This window comes from Cyphomyrmex costatus, unplaced genomic scaffold (assembly GCF_001594065.2).
Source record: "Cyphomyrmex costatus isolate MS0001 unplaced genomic scaffold, Ccosl1.0 scaffold30, whole genome shotgun sequence".
Lineage (NCBI taxonomy): Eukaryota > Metazoa > Arthropoda > Insecta > Hymenoptera > Formicidae > Cyphomyrmex > Cyphomyrmex costatus.
In genome coordinates this window covers 801,260-815,804 of record NW_017277125.1, presented here as the reverse complement: position 1 = coordinate 815,804, position 14,545 = coordinate 801,260, and the positions used below count along the sequence as shown (strand labels likewise).

At 33.2% G+C, this 14,545-nt stretch overlaps 3 protein-coding genes across 5 annotated transcripts in view; 1 reads left to right on the top strand and 2 right to left on the bottom strand.

Annotated features, from left to right (window-relative positions):
- Positions 1 to 1,284, bottom strand: part of LOC108775369 (lethal (2) k01209) — a 3,840-nt gene extending 2,556 nt beyond the window's left edge. Inside the window, exons 1-2 of one of the 2 annotated variants that reach the window (XM_018541702.1) lie at positions 940 to 1,284; positions 719 to 843 (exon numbers count right to left, since the gene is read on the bottom strand). In XM_018541702.1, coding sequence (XP_018397204.1) covers positions 719 to 843; positions 940 to 995 — 181 coding nt within the window. In that variant the 5' untranslated portion in view covers positions 996 to 1,284. Of the gene's footprint in view, positions 1 to 86; positions 162 to 718; positions 844 to 939 lie in introns of those variants that run through there. The other variant, XM_018541704.1, reaches the window with a different exon arrangement.
- Positions 1,285 to 4,435: 3,151 nt separating this feature from the next.
- Positions 4,436 to 7,770, top strand: Rab10 (RAS oncogene family member Rab10). Its single transcript, XM_018541707.1, has 5 exons — positions 4,436 to 5,101; positions 5,749 to 5,809; positions 5,872 to 6,010; positions 6,112 to 6,201; positions 6,708 to 7,770. The coding sequence occupies exons 1-5, from the start codon at positions 4,975 to 4,977 to the stop codon at positions 6,891 to 6,893; spliced, it is 603 nt and encodes a 200-aa protein (XP_018397209.1). The 5' UTR covers positions 4,436 to 4,974; the 3' UTR covers positions 6,894 to 7,770.
- A 729-nt stretch (positions 7,771 to 8,499) lies between these two features.
- On the bottom strand, positions 8,500 to 13,812 carry Lfg (Glutamate NMDA receptor-associated protein 1 lifeguard). 2 transcript variants are annotated; one of them, XM_018541771.1, is made up of 6 exons: positions 13,545 to 13,812; positions 11,029 to 11,095; positions 10,401 to 10,517; positions 9,634 to 9,823; positions 9,282 to 9,552; positions 8,500 to 9,163 (listed from the first exon to the last, which is right to left on the bottom strand). In XM_018541771.1, the coding sequence occupies exons 2-6, from the start codon at positions 11,075 to 11,077 to the stop codon at positions 8,804 to 8,806; spliced, it is 987 nt and encodes a 328-aa protein (XP_018397273.1). In that variant the 5' UTR covers positions 11,078 to 11,095; positions 13,545 to 13,812; the 3' UTR covers positions 8,500 to 8,803. The 2 variants fall into 2 exon arrangements, with proteins under 2 accessions (XP_018397273.1, XP_018397274.1); XM_018541772.1 differs by lacking the exon at positions 13,545 to 13,812 and adding an exon at positions 12,880 to 12,943.
- Between the last annotated feature and the right edge of the window lie 733 nt (positions 13,813 to 14,545).

The window sequence follows — 14,545 nt, the reverse complement described above, 5'->3', positions numbered from 1 at the left end:
TATATATATATGATTTTAATTGATTTGTAATAAGAGGATTTTTTAATTAATCAAAGGAATAGGAACAGGATTAAAGGTAAGAGAACCTTCTATATATTTCATATTGGATGTCTTCTAGAAGCTCATTAAGAAACTTAAGACGATGGATTGTTTGAATCTTCTTTTATAGGTACACATTGAAGTATTGATTCTGTAAACAATGCGTGTCTGTGTATACATATGTGGGACTTAATAAATATAACATATGTACACTAACTATACATTATTTACATTTATATTACTTATCCTATTATTTATATGTATTATTTGTAAGCATATTTTATCTCATTATTATATCATACAATTATTTTATTCATAAGATATTTGCATGTATTCTCGAAGTAATCTATATATTACAGATAATTCATCATCAATGAATAACAGATATAAGCTGTCACATATAAATCGTTCTGTTATCACAGTTATTATACACATAAATATCTACATATTACGTATTTGCATACGTACATAAGAAATTTATATATGTCATCAAATGTATATTAACATAATTCTATCTTACTAGTTCTACTAACAAGTTCTACTGACGGTCTTGTTAATAAAAAGAATAAATCACATGTTAGATTGGAATAAGTTCTAGGCAGACGGTAGAAAGTTGCTCTTCAAGATCAGGTTTATTACACTGAAATCTTATGAGAAAGCCGATGATAAATAAATTTACCTGTGGACGGTGGTCGTGGGGATTGTGGCGTGCCTACGTCAGAGTGCCTGTAATGCTCGGCATCCTCGCACATCTCATCGGCGAGGAATATCTCACGATCGTCCAAGCACGCGTCGCCGTCGTCGCTGGCAAAAATTTAACAATGAAAATTTCATTGATTTTCAATGAACGTCGATGAGTGAAAATGTGCTCCGAAATAAAAAAAAACAGGACATAGATACCTTTCGGAGCTCGCCGAGCTCGGTGGCTCAAATGGGGGCTGCATTTTAGCTGCCATGTTTCGTCGACTTGGCTGACCTCGGGCTCGTCACCACCACGTGCACGTTGCGAATGGTTGCAGATTATCACCTGCCTGATCTACTTGTTTTTTTTTGATTGGCCCTGGTCCCCGCACACGGGCTTGACGTGGCTGGTGGCCTAGCCTACTGCGTCGTACGTAAACTTCACGCTGCGCGCCAAACATACGTAGAGTGCACGAGGTGGTGATGTAAAGCAATGTCACATCACACTGATCACTGCCGTCGCCGTCACTGATGTTGCCGTGTCGCACGTTGCACGCGAGCGGGCTGACGACGCGGGCCGCGCGGTCAGTGTTCCCAAATCGTAAGCAACCGTGAGAAAGACCCCACCATTCGTTCGATCATCTTCGCCGTTTTCGTGCGCGTGCGTACGAACAGCCACGTGATTTTCTTGACAGTATCGTGCCTAGAGGCTAGAAGCAGCACAAGACGCGTCTTTAGAAACTACATTTTTACGTCTTTTATTATTTATTATCAAAATTACTTCAGGATTATTAGAACTTTTTATCTTAAAATAATTTAATTTTTACATGTTACTGTCTGATGCGTTTTTTTTATTTATTTAAATAATTGATTTAAAGTAAGATTTTTTTAAGCACGTGTTTAGATTTGATAACTTTGATTTTGTCAGAATACTCTGAATATCGATGAAGTTTCTTACAATTGATCCAAATTTATTTATTAAAAATGATAAGAATAAAATTTATTAGATCTTTACATTCGTCCTCATGAATCGGTTTATTAACAAAGAAAAGAAAGGGAATATTATATAAAATAATGACACAATAAATAGACGTTTTAAGCAATGTAATTAATAGAAACTTTTCTAATATTTCCTATATGTTTTCTATGTGCTTTTTGTTTGATGACACAAGTCAACAAGTATCATTCTATCTTCCTTGACATTCAATGGATATCACGACGGGAGCATAATGACAACCATTTATTGAGATAAAACGTATACGTGACTGAGAAAACTGAGCGCGTTGCTAAAATTGCGCGTGCGTGGAGGACATTTTTTAGGGACATCAGCCACGCGCAATATTGTTCCAAAAAATCGTGCTCATACGGTTTCAGCAATAGAGATTGGAGCATATATGTCTAAATTCATGCTTGACATGACTATTCAGCTCTATAAAATCAATTAGGCATTTTTATACAATATATCTACTTTATAAGTATATTTATAAACGTTAAGCTATTATTGTTGCCGGTTAGACTTAGATTTTGTATCCTAAAAAAGGGTCTTTTGAAATACATAAAATATATAAAATATTATCGTTTTCCTTGACTCTCTTGTTTCTTTTAAAGACTCCAATTAGTTATACTGCAAGACATTGATCACTTATATGTCCATTTCTCTCTTCTAGAGATTAATCTTAATCTCTTTATTTCTTTATTTTTTCTAATATCTAGAACTAAAAAAATAAAAAGTAAGTTAAATACAAATTAAAATAGTAACTTAAATTAAAATTAAAGTAGCATTATAATTAGTAGAAAATTAATAACTGCGCCTTTAATTTCTTTCTTACAAAATCTTCCTTTGTCTCTTATATCTGTAACACCACGTAGACATACAACGGCAATAAACACATCATGGATCAGAGGCAATGACGCAGAGGAGATCAGAGGGAACAGGGGACACTCTCGCCCACGCAGGCCAAGTTGGCTATCTTTGGCATGAACACATACATATGTTTGTGAAAAAGCAACGGAACCAACACGCAGGCATGCTTCGAGTGTCGCAGCTGCATACTGCAAGAAAAATATACGATATCCTTTTTGCATCTGAACTGCAAACGCATGCATCTTGGCTACTTGGTGTAGCCAAGTATTACAAACGTGGGAATCGAATCACCGACGTCATATCTACATAACATCGATATCATAGACGGTTATTGATTACAACGCGCAACGAAGAATATTTTAAAGCATCCCATCGAAATTATGAAATTGAATAAAATTTGAAATAAAATTACGTAATCTGATTAATTATACACGCGCGTTTTATGTAATGTATGTAAATATAAAAGTCTCTTTAACACAAATATATATGTATATCTAACTATAAGTATACATGGAAATTTATTATACATACATCGTTAATTTTCTATACAATAATGACTGAAATTGTATAATATTAATTTTAAAATGCAATTTTGAAAACAAATGTTCAATATTTTTTAAGTTATATTTCTTTTTTTTCTTTATGTTCTTTTTTGCAAATAAACGAGCAATATATTCGATATACATATTCATATGTTAATGAGAGATCTCGAGAGCTTTCGAACAAACGACGCTATGTAATACACATGATGATGATCATTTCATCTTTGTTTAACATTGACGAGCAACGAGAATGTATAATAATACAAGAATTCACTGTGTGTTACACTGTCTCTTATTGTTGAAAAAGCTCCTTTTGTGTGTGTATACTTGTTATAATCTCAACATAATAATTTTTTTAATGTATAATAGTAGCAGGAAGCAATATGTAATACTAGAAATTCGAGAATGAGATTTTTATTACATCGTATCGATGTGAATACATAACATAATGTATACAAGAGAAACAAGTTTATGTGAATCCAATATATCTTCATTAGAAACGAGATATCGTCATTATTTCGGTATTTCCCGGATCTCAGTTATTTCTGATATTATTATCACAGCGATTACACAATACCTACTACAAAAACCATTTTTGAAATTAATTAATATTTAAAATGTAAATAATTTCCCCAGTAAATTTAAATAAATCCCGTAAAAACATAACGAGAGATTTATTGTATTATACAGAATATGCTCTTTACGCATTCAAATTTAAACAAAAAACACATATTCTATAATAAACAGATCGTAATAAAAAAATATTAATTTTCAAATGCGTGATAATTCTTCGTGATAAATTATTTTTATATTATATCGATATAAAAATAACTTCCAAAAAATTAAGTTATAGATATATAAGTAGGTACATTCAACATCTACATAAATATCAACATATAAAAGAGAAGTAAAATATAAATACCAAAGCAAATTTAAATAAATCCAATAAAAATGATTTATTATACAGACATCAGGAATACGCTTCACGAATCGAATAAAATTTAAGCCAAAGATAAATACATCATAATAAAACAACATTATATATATTTTTATCAAATACATATTATAATAATATAGTATCTATATTTTTATTGTATGTTACCATAAAATTAACTATTCCAAAAAAGATATATACGTATAACATCCAATATTATAGAAATATAAAGATAAAATTCTGTAACGGAAAATTCCATCCCTTCCCCTTTATCGGCGATACGCACGATCAACGAAGATAAGTGACCTTTTGCGATAACGATGAGCAGGAATCCGTAGAAATTAGAATATACCGTTGCAGTTTGAGACCGCCGCCGACGTCGCGCGATGTCGTGGCGAATCGCGCACTCATTCAGCCGGTAACACTGAATCGCGTTGTTCGATCTCCCGTCTCGCGTTTGTGTTGTCGGTTAGCCGAGTGCAAAGCAGCGGACAGTAGTGAGCGTCGCAGAGAACATACAATAGAGAGAGAGAGAGAGAACGTGCCGAAAGTCACCCCCGCGTTTACCCCCGATGGCTTCTGCGTCGTGTTGACTCCGCCGTCGCGTGACGTCGCGCCGTCTTTTAATAGTCCGCCGCCTCTCCGCGACCGGTTCGCCCGTATGATACGACACGATACGTCTACATACGTATATACGTACGTCGCAGCTCGTCGGGGAGACGCGCCCTCGTTCGACCTTGAGCGGCTATAACCGGTGCGTAACGTTCGATGTACGGAGCATCGTCGCTGTTAATCGCAACAACCAGCCGACCGCGAGTCACCGCAGCACCACCGCAGGCCCGTGCTCCTTTTACTCTGTTTACTTCCTCCTGCTTGGCGCCTACTCCTCGACACGGGACTGCCTCGGTGGCGAAATGGCGAAGAAGACGTACGATCTGCTGTTCAAGCTGCTCCTCATCGGCGACTCCGGCGTCGGCAAGACCTGCATACTATTCCGTTTCTCGGACGATGCCTTCTCCACCACGTTCATTTCCACAATAGGTAAGTGAGAGAGAGAGAGAGAGAGAGAGAGAGAGAGAGAGTGGGAAGTCGAGAAAGGCCGGTAGAGGCGAATTGTGGAGATTCTTTCGTTGATGACGAATTTGGTTCGCATTCTTTTCCCAGCGATTAGGTTAGAACGTGGCGCTTCGATTGGAAATTACGGCCGTCACGTTCCGTAAAATTCAATCCAATCGAGTTAATTGCCGCTTCGTTCTGTGTGTGTGTGTGTGTGTGTGTGTGTGTGAGGACCACACACGTGCGTGTACATGCGTATGTATGCACACGTACATACACGCATGGCGATCAGAGTACTTACTAGCATGTTTTTTTTTGAAAAAAAAAAAAAAAGAATTGTACTTTGCTTCGGCGAGATTTTAGCAAAGTCATACCATTCATTTGTGAGCATAAATACATATTGCACAAGTTACAAAAGAGATGCATATAATTTTATAAGTAATATACAAATTATCTTGTTTTATATTATTAATAAAAATAAAAAGTAAACATTAAGAAGGATACCTTCCATAATTGATTTTTATTTTTGTAATTAGAGTGTACAAAATATATATTATACCTAGAATATCTCGAAATTGTAATTTGTATTTTATTCTTCTTGTCGACTGGAACATAAGTGTTTTTTTTTATAGGTATCGATTTTAAAATCAAGACAGTAGAATTAAGAGGAAAGAAAATCAAATTACAGATATGGTAAGTTGCTGCATATATATATTTAGAATTTTCTATAAATTTATATGTTATTCTATCTATAGGGACACAGCTGGACAGGAAAGATTTCACACTATTACGACGTCATATTATAGAGGAGCTATGGGAATTATGCTTGTTTATGATATTACTAATGAAAAGACATTTGAAAATATTGTCAAATGGTTGAGGAATATTGATGAAGTAAGTAGAATCTCCTGGATTTACTCCATTCACAATTTACAAATTTATATTTGAATTTTTTACATTAAACATACAATGATTGTCATAAATATTTCCTACAGCATGCAAATGAAGATGTGGAGAAAATGATATTAGGAAATAAGAGCGATATGGAAGAAAAACGCGTTGTCAGTACAGAGAAAGGAGAAGCGGTAAATATTCTGTAGACAAGTTTTTTTTTGCTATATTAGCAATGTGATAAAATCTTTTACCAAAAACACGATGGTTTTCACAGATATAGTATTATAAACCAAACATACAATATAATATATATCAAGGAACGGTAACTTCCATGAGAGAAACAAATACTTGGGTCTCTCTTCTTTGTCTGATAAAAGTGTTCTGTCTGTTTTAAAGCAAGCAGAACAAAAGTTGTTTTGTCTGTTAGAGAAAGAAGAAAAACCTGAGTTTTATCATCTCTCTTTCTCGCACGTGAAGGCCAGCAAGCCTATTCTGTAATTTCACAAGTTTTGTTATTGTTGTAATGTCGCTGTACGCAGCAGCATTTTTATCATAATATAAGAGTCGTGCAGCAGCGTTATAACGATAACGAAATTTGCGTTAAGAGTTACAGAATATGCATGCTGGTCTCGCATACCATAATCGATCTATCTCTGTACTATAATTTCTTTGACTAATATTTTTATTTCGTTTACAGATAGCGAGAGAACACGGCATTAGATTTATGGAGACGTCCGCGAAAGCGAACATCAATATCGATCGAGCATTTAGCGAACTAGCAGAAGCAATACTGGATAAAACTCACGGCAAGGAACCACAAGACGCGCCGGATAGAGTAACGGTTGATCGAAGGGTAGAAAGAAATTCGAATCGATGCTGCTAATCTTATATATTATTTATTTTAACGGCGCATAACGAACTATATATCAGCTCGTGCCACCTGGGATAGATCCCTCGATATAGAACTAGAGCATAATTTAAAGCATAACATAAACACTTCACGACACTGCCTGATCTGATATAATCCAATCTCACTTTTGATCTGACGAAAAAACGTTTTTCTATACTGCGATCGAAAATTACTAATAAAGATGATTTGACTGATCCAGTATTTAAAAAAAAAATTATGTTTTTTTTAATTAAATTTATATAAATGTTAATAACTTAATAAAAATACGCGGTCTTATGCATATACGATTGTACCTACAACTCCATGTGTGGTATATAAACAAAGTTTCATTAGTTTATACGGATATAGTAAAAAAAATTAAACATATAGGTTTCTCTAATAAACCTTTATGTTTCACGTAAAGCATTACATCAATGCACGAAAAAAATTAGGACATATTGTTTATACATATTGTTTATTACGAGGCTGCAATTTGTTACCATGTTGAGTGGTGTGAGTATGAGTGTCGGCTTCTCTAATCTTGATAATTTTTGTAAACATTGGATGCTTTCCTGCGTGAATAATCGCACCACAATGCTTACTTGTGTACATTAAGTTAGGAAGAAACTTAAACCAAAAGCTTCTATCGTTTTGTGTACGGCCGATTTACTATAAATATAAATATTCGCAATTTCGAATTTGTCGTTTTCATTTCTTGGGCAAACACGCGCAGGTGTACACACAACATACACACATGTATACATACATCTTGCATGGAATGAGTTTGCATATTTATAGATGCAAAATTACTGTTAAACAGATATTGATAACAATTATATATAGACATTTTAATGCAAGTATTAAAGATAAAATATGCTTTATATATATATATGTATATATATATATATATATATATATAATTCACAGAATTTCTAATTTTTTTAAAGATGTTATCACTAGATAAAAAGTGTTGGTAATAATTTCATCTAATTATTTCTCATATCAGATGACGTTATAGAATTGTTATTTTACGTAACATTACACGGAAATTGTCTTATCGCGAATAGTATTATACTGTTTGTCAAAAGAAATTGCAACATTTTGTATATATATACGATATACACTATTTAGAATCAAAAGATCACAAATACCAGAGAAGTAAATCGTATGTTTTATTCAAATTTGAACAAAGAATAAACATAATTTCAACTTTTTATATATGTATATGTATGTATATATAGGCAACGAGAATAAGCATCTCCGCATCTCTTTTAAAATTGCCTGGAATTACAGTCAAGTCCAGATAATATAGTATAATTAATTCGATTTTTATCACACTATGACATATATTTATAACAATTATATATCAATAATTAGTTTTACGCACTTATAATTAGACATATATACTTATTAACATTGGAAAAATTGAAGTCTTTTTAAAGAAGTAAAAAAAAAAATAAAGTATGTAAACTCATAATAACCACTGCTTTTTATAATACTTAAAATGAGAAAAAATAACATTAAGTTTTATGACAATAATAATAATAATAATGATGTACTATTCTATACATTAGCAATTATAAAAATTTATATTTGGTTTTCTTTTCAAACGTCGGAAATTATTCATGTCTTATGAAACTACACGAAAGGTTTCAAACATATAAGCGTGCTATTTTTATGTAGATATTTTAATCTCTGAAAATTTGTAAAAGCTATCTTCGTAGAAATTAAAGTCTTGCCAATATTACGCCCCTTCATATACTTCATTGTTTGTTCGCCTACAGTGCGCTCTCAGAACAATGACTGTGGAGAGGCAAAGTAGGACGGCGGTAAGTAAAAACTGACTTTATGTGTATATTCCTTAGTAAATGTAACACAAGTCAAAATATCATAATTAACATCAATTAATCTCGTGAAGTGCCAATAATAGTTAAAATGTACATGAAGATGTTGATAACATCCAAATACAGACTCAATGCGGCAAAGATATACTCCTCCGGTGAAATAGAATATTTATGTTTTCCACCAATCATCATTTGCGTATCATAAATCAGATATATAGAGAATATTAGCGCGCCAAGCGAAGCATAAACCAAAGTAATAATTTTTCCATGCCAGATCATTGCAACTATACCAAAAATAAATAAAATTAGCACAGCGACAAACAAAACAGTGTGTAATCCGGTAAAATCGATTTTTGTCTGAAATGCGAATATCGTCAATCCTAGACACACTGCTGCTGTAATTCCAACTGCCAGCATGACCTGCAAAGCAACATTTCTCAATGTAGATATGTCACGTTTATTACAACTTAATAACATAGTTTTTTTTGCATATTTATATAGTATTTGAAATTATAAAATCTTTTCAGGTAACACTTACTTCATGAGACTCGTATGTAGATGCAACTACAGACAGCAAAAAAGCTTCCGCAAATGTAAATAGGAACAAGAATATGAAATTCATCGGAGCTTTACGCCTGACATTGGTACAGCAAGCTATACATACGATCAGAACAAGAGTCAAGGCAAGAGCAACCCAGAACAATTCTGAGTGACTTCTAACCCACAATTGTGTCGGTTTATGATAAAGCAATAAAGTAATCATCCCAAGTGTGATAAGCAACTGACACATCAAGATGCTATACACTTTCCTATAAAAAAAAATATATACAATTACATATATGTTCATCATATACTTTACGAATATTAAATCTTAAAGATCTGACATTTACCTAATAAAGCCATTCCTGATAGTTTTATCACTGAATTCAAATCCTTTAACTTCATCCTGCATAGGATCTTCTGCATAACCAGACCCGTACATTCCTGGATGACCTGGAGGTATTCCTCCGAATTCTGGACCAACTGGCGGTGGCGCTTCACCGTATGGTGGAACACCTGGTGGAGGTATAAATCCTGGACCTATAAAATGTAATAATGGTCAATAAACAAATAAGGAGCGGACTTTCAAAATGCATTTTGTCCAAAATTTATATTTTTCAGAAAAGAGAGAGAGAGAGAGAGAGAGAGAGAGTGTGTGTGTGTGTGTGTGTGTGTGTGTGTGTGTGTGTGTGTGTGTGTGTGTGTGTGTGTGTGTGTGTGTGTGTGTGTGTGTGTGTGTGTGTGTGAGCCACAAGAAAACTATGCGTTTTACAAAAACAATATGCTAATCAGTAATATGGGAAATGTTGACAAGATTGTATCAATTGCTAGAAATGTTAAACAAATGTAATTTTGTTTGTCTTTAATTAAAATATATAATGCACTTTGAATGTTTAGATTTTTTCAGCATATAAATAAATTGGCGGTAAAAAGATGCTTTCTGAACATTCTAGAGTATTTTATAATATGAGTCTTTCACTGAGTTAACACTGAACACTATACTATCTCTAACACAAAAAATGAAATTTTGGACAAACTATTTTAAAAATCAATTCAAATATACATATAACTATGTCAATTTAAAGTGGTTTAAATAACATTCTTGAGTCGTATCTACCTGGTGGATTTCCACCGGAATAAGGTGGTGGATATCCTGGAGCTTGTTGAGGGTATGGATAGCCTTCTTGTGGTGGTGGATACCCTGGATTTTGAGGATACGGGTACGAACCTGGACCTGTACACAGTCAAAATTCAGAAATATATAAATATCGATGTAACAATACAATGTGCATGTAACCTCCATAAGCAGTAACAATTTGAGGAACTGTGTGCAGTAACAGCAGCCACTACTTTTATATATATTGTGCATGTTTTGTGTTGTTTTCTTTTGTGATTATGTGTGCTTCTTGTGTTGGCTTCTTGTAGATACTAATTATGCTTGGCACGATCTGCTGCAATGTTTTATATGAGTATATGTATTAATTATAGAATCATATTGATGATGACGAAGTACTTTAACATGTTGCAAGATTTATTAATATTCTTTATTTTCAAGTATTGTTGACTAAAAATAATCATTATATTAACGGTGTGCTTTCAAATATGGGATAATATATTATCTTTTCCAAGCAAATGATTATGCTAACTGCTGATTGAATAATCTTTGGTATGTACCCCGAATTAAAACAGTTAAAATATAATGAAATAAAAAATATATTAGAAAACAGAAGGAAAAAGATCAGAACCTTGTTGCCCTGGATAGAACCCTGCACCAGGTGCTTGCCAAGTTGTCATCTTTTGGTTTTGTTTTAGCTGAAAAAAAACCTATTATTATAACTAGGTCTCCTTTGAAGAAAAGAACAACATTAATAGAACTCCGAATAAATGTGTATTGGCAATCTTAAAATGTACATAAAATATGTATAAAATTATTGAAATAAATTTATCTTGTATTTGTCTCACGTCAACATTATATACTTTATATTAAACTATCATTTATTAAAACAGATATAAAAGCGAATTACAACAAAAATAATAAATATATTACAATTTCATTAAAACCTAAATCTTATATATTCATCTCTGATTTTAATTATAATTTGTATACCTAAAAATCTTGTATTTTCTAATTTATTAAATATATTCTCTGTTCTTTTATTATATAAAGGGCTTTTAGAATAAAAAATATAAAAGCAAAATGTTAGATAGCAGAATTAAAAAGAAATTAATATTCGAAACTTTTACTTAAAGAGTCATAGACAAACACCTAAAAAATGTATTTTATTAAATGTAGTATATATATATATATCATTTTTAAGTAATTAATTTTATCTCTTTTACCAAGAAAAGAGATAAAGAATGATGCCAGTTCGACTAACTGCTCATAATTATCAAAAATAGTGGCAATTAATGAAAATCGTTAATTAAACAAAAGTATTAGCCAATGCATTTTAAGCATGTTATACCTTGCACCGATTTGCAGTAATATATTAGTAAGTGAATGCGAAGACACATCACATAAATTATCCCAATTATATGCATAGTTAGTTAATATATATGAATATTAACACACTCGTATCAACTGTCATATCATATTGGTTGTCTGTTTATAAAAGTAACTTTCTAATATACTCTATACAAACATTTGATAAACTGTGACAGTACCTATCGCTTTGAATGTTGTATTTCGTAATAAGCAGCAGGCCTGTTCTTTTTAGTTGAACTTCTTGTATATAGTTCATGTTTTCTATTTTTTTTTCTCCAACGTGAAAAGAAAAAAAGAAAAAATAAAGTTCATGCGAGTTCAGCTAAAAAGAACAAACTTAATGTAAGATTAATTTTAATCTTGATCAGTTTAACTGTTTGTTTTTCTAATTTTTAAAATTAGAAAAAGATAAAGAATACAAGTAAATAGATTATACTGAGATTATAGCGAATTCAGTTACTTGCATTACAGTAAATTAGTACATATTAAAAGTTGTTATACATTAAGAAATTGATTAGAGTGAAATACAAAAGCATATGAATATTTTAAATAATGGAGGTCTAGTTCCATAACTCACAATTAGCTCTTAACCGAGATTCAACATCTGATTCCTCATCGTGTTTTCCAATACTTGAATTAGAAAGAGATAAGAAATAATTATAAATAACGATAAAGAATCAGTTAATTGTGGTCTTGAATTAATCATGAGTTGTGGAACTGGTCCTAAACGCTAAAAGATAACATTGTTACATTTATTTAAGAGTATACATGTAATATTTCATTGTCAAAGTTGTTTACATTATGCCACTGAATTTAAGTGAGACTTAAATATATATCTGTCTTTATTAAGAAACAGACAGATATGTGTTCAAGTCTCGTTTAAAGTCAAAACAACTTTGATGCATTGGACTTTAAATATTTTATATAAAGCAACTTTTAATGTGTACTGATCTAATATATTATGTGAGTAACCGAATTTATCATTATACATACATTGATGGAACCGAGCCCTAACAACTTCATGTTTACGACATACAAGCAAAGTTTTCACACAGTTACTCACGAAAAAACGCAATGTTAACTGCAAAGGAAAATAAAATGTGTAAATTACCGAACATACGCAAGGTGTAACTTCTTCTCTTTCTTCAATACAATTAAGATTAAGTGCCGTTACGCGATAACACGCGATATCTTGTCATATAATCATATTTATCTTTACATAGCTTTAATGTACTGTCAGTTTGCTTGAAAAAAATTACGCTTACGTACGCGCGCGTGCACAAACGGAAATGTAATATACATTTGTGGAAAATGAGCGTACGAACATATGTATACATTACTCTTGTCACGGTGCGATAAGCATTCACATCGCTAACATCTAATGAAATAGACACGATTATTGAATATTAAAAAAAAAAGTGACTATCGAAGAATCTGAAGATTTAAACGTTTCGAATCGACGACACGGCGCTAGGCCGGATCGATTTTTCGCGATGGATGGCAAGGTCGCGCATATTATCAAGATGTACGGTATAATTTACGTGATTATAATGCCCGGTTATGGGTCGACGTTTCCTTCTAGACCGCACACGCAACGTGAAATAAAAGATATATGGCTCGCGCGATTCACCGAGCACGAAACCGGAAGAAACACGAGTCGCGTGAGGTAGGTAGGTAAATACGTCAATTCGATGCGTCATCCGTCGTCCTTTCTGGAAATAGTCGCAATCGATAATCGGCCGTCTCCCGAATATTGCAATGCGGATGTGTATTTACCTCGTATCACGCACGGATCCCTTTACTCGTCGTGCCCTAGTTAGCAGTTGTGGCGTACACGTAGCACGACGAATCGCTGTTTATTCGGCCGACAATCGAACGACTGCGAACGACGCAGCCGCATGTAACGCACTTCACGCGCCGTGACGAATGGTGACGAACACCACGTTAACCAACCCAGATTACGCGTTTGATTCCGACTGATTCCGACTGAAGTGCACCGCTAATGGTCAAAATGTCAAATCCATGCGACGTGAAGTGAGCCAACGTTCGGCCGTGGGGAGTGCCGAGCAGAGCGCTTGCGCGTGCATCTCCGCCCACGTTACATTGCATCTCGTTACATTCTTCCACGAAAGTCTCCCGGCTGAATTCGTATCGCTTCGGTCAGTTCTTTTTAAGGAATTAAAGTCGATAGCACACGAAGTTTGTTTTCTTGCTGGACTGCTAACTGGAATAGATTCTTGCTACCGATATATCTATTGGCTATACGGTGCGCTGACAGTGCCAGCAGTAAGAACAGAGAATAACAAATCAAAGCTCCGGGATATAATATAAATTCGATACATATACTATAACTTACCACTACACTTACATGTAACAAAAAACGTGGAACAGGACAATAAGAAAATATCAAAATGAGAAAACAATAATATCAGAAATAATTAAAGAGACAATTTTCGTATTGTTTGATTAAAAAAAATCAAGTTTGGAGAAATGTAAAACAAAAATTGTATAAGTATGAGCAATTTTTTTCGGAGTTGGTGAGACTGCCACATATAAAATTCAACTATAAACACAACTGTATACAGTCCCTTTAATGTAACTTAAAAAACTTGTTACACGTTAAAATCATCTCAATAATTACTGAATAAAAGAGAATAAAAAAGGATTACGTAGATGTGATATTATTAAAAACGTTCAACTCTCTCTACAAGTACATTATTTCATTTTTCTTTACTAACTTACTGTTTTATATTGATATTATAGTTCAAATATGTATA

What these genes read in the sequence shown, in the direction of transcription:
- Rab10 (XM_018541707.1), top strand. Translation starts at nt 4,975, where the DNA reads ATGGCGAAGAAGACGTACGATCTGCTGTTCAAGCTGCTCCTCATCGGC. An exon ending in CACGTTCATTTCCACAATAG is followed by an intron (nt 5,102 to 5,748) that starts GTAAGTGAGAGA and finishes TTTTTTTTATAG; the next exon opens with GTATCGATTTTAAAATCAAG. An exon ending in GTACAGAGAAAGGAGAAGCG is followed by an intron (nt 6,202 to 6,707) that starts GTAAATATTCTG and finishes TTTCGTTTACAG; the next exon opens with ATAGCGAGAGAACACGGCAT.
- Lfg (XM_018541771.1), bottom strand. Translation starts at nt 11,077, where the DNA reads ATGACAACTTGGCAAGCACCTGGTGCAGGGTTCTATCCAGGGCAACAA. An exon ending in GTTCTATCCAGGGCAACAAG is followed by an intron (nt 10,518 to 11,028) that starts GTTCTGATCTTT and finishes GACTGTGTACAG; the next exon opens with GTCCAGGTTCGTACCCGTAT. An exon ending in TTCCGGTGGAAATCCACCAG is followed by an intron (nt 9,824 to 10,400) that starts GTAGATACGACT and finishes TACATTTTATAG; the next exon opens with GTCCAGGATTTATACCTCCA.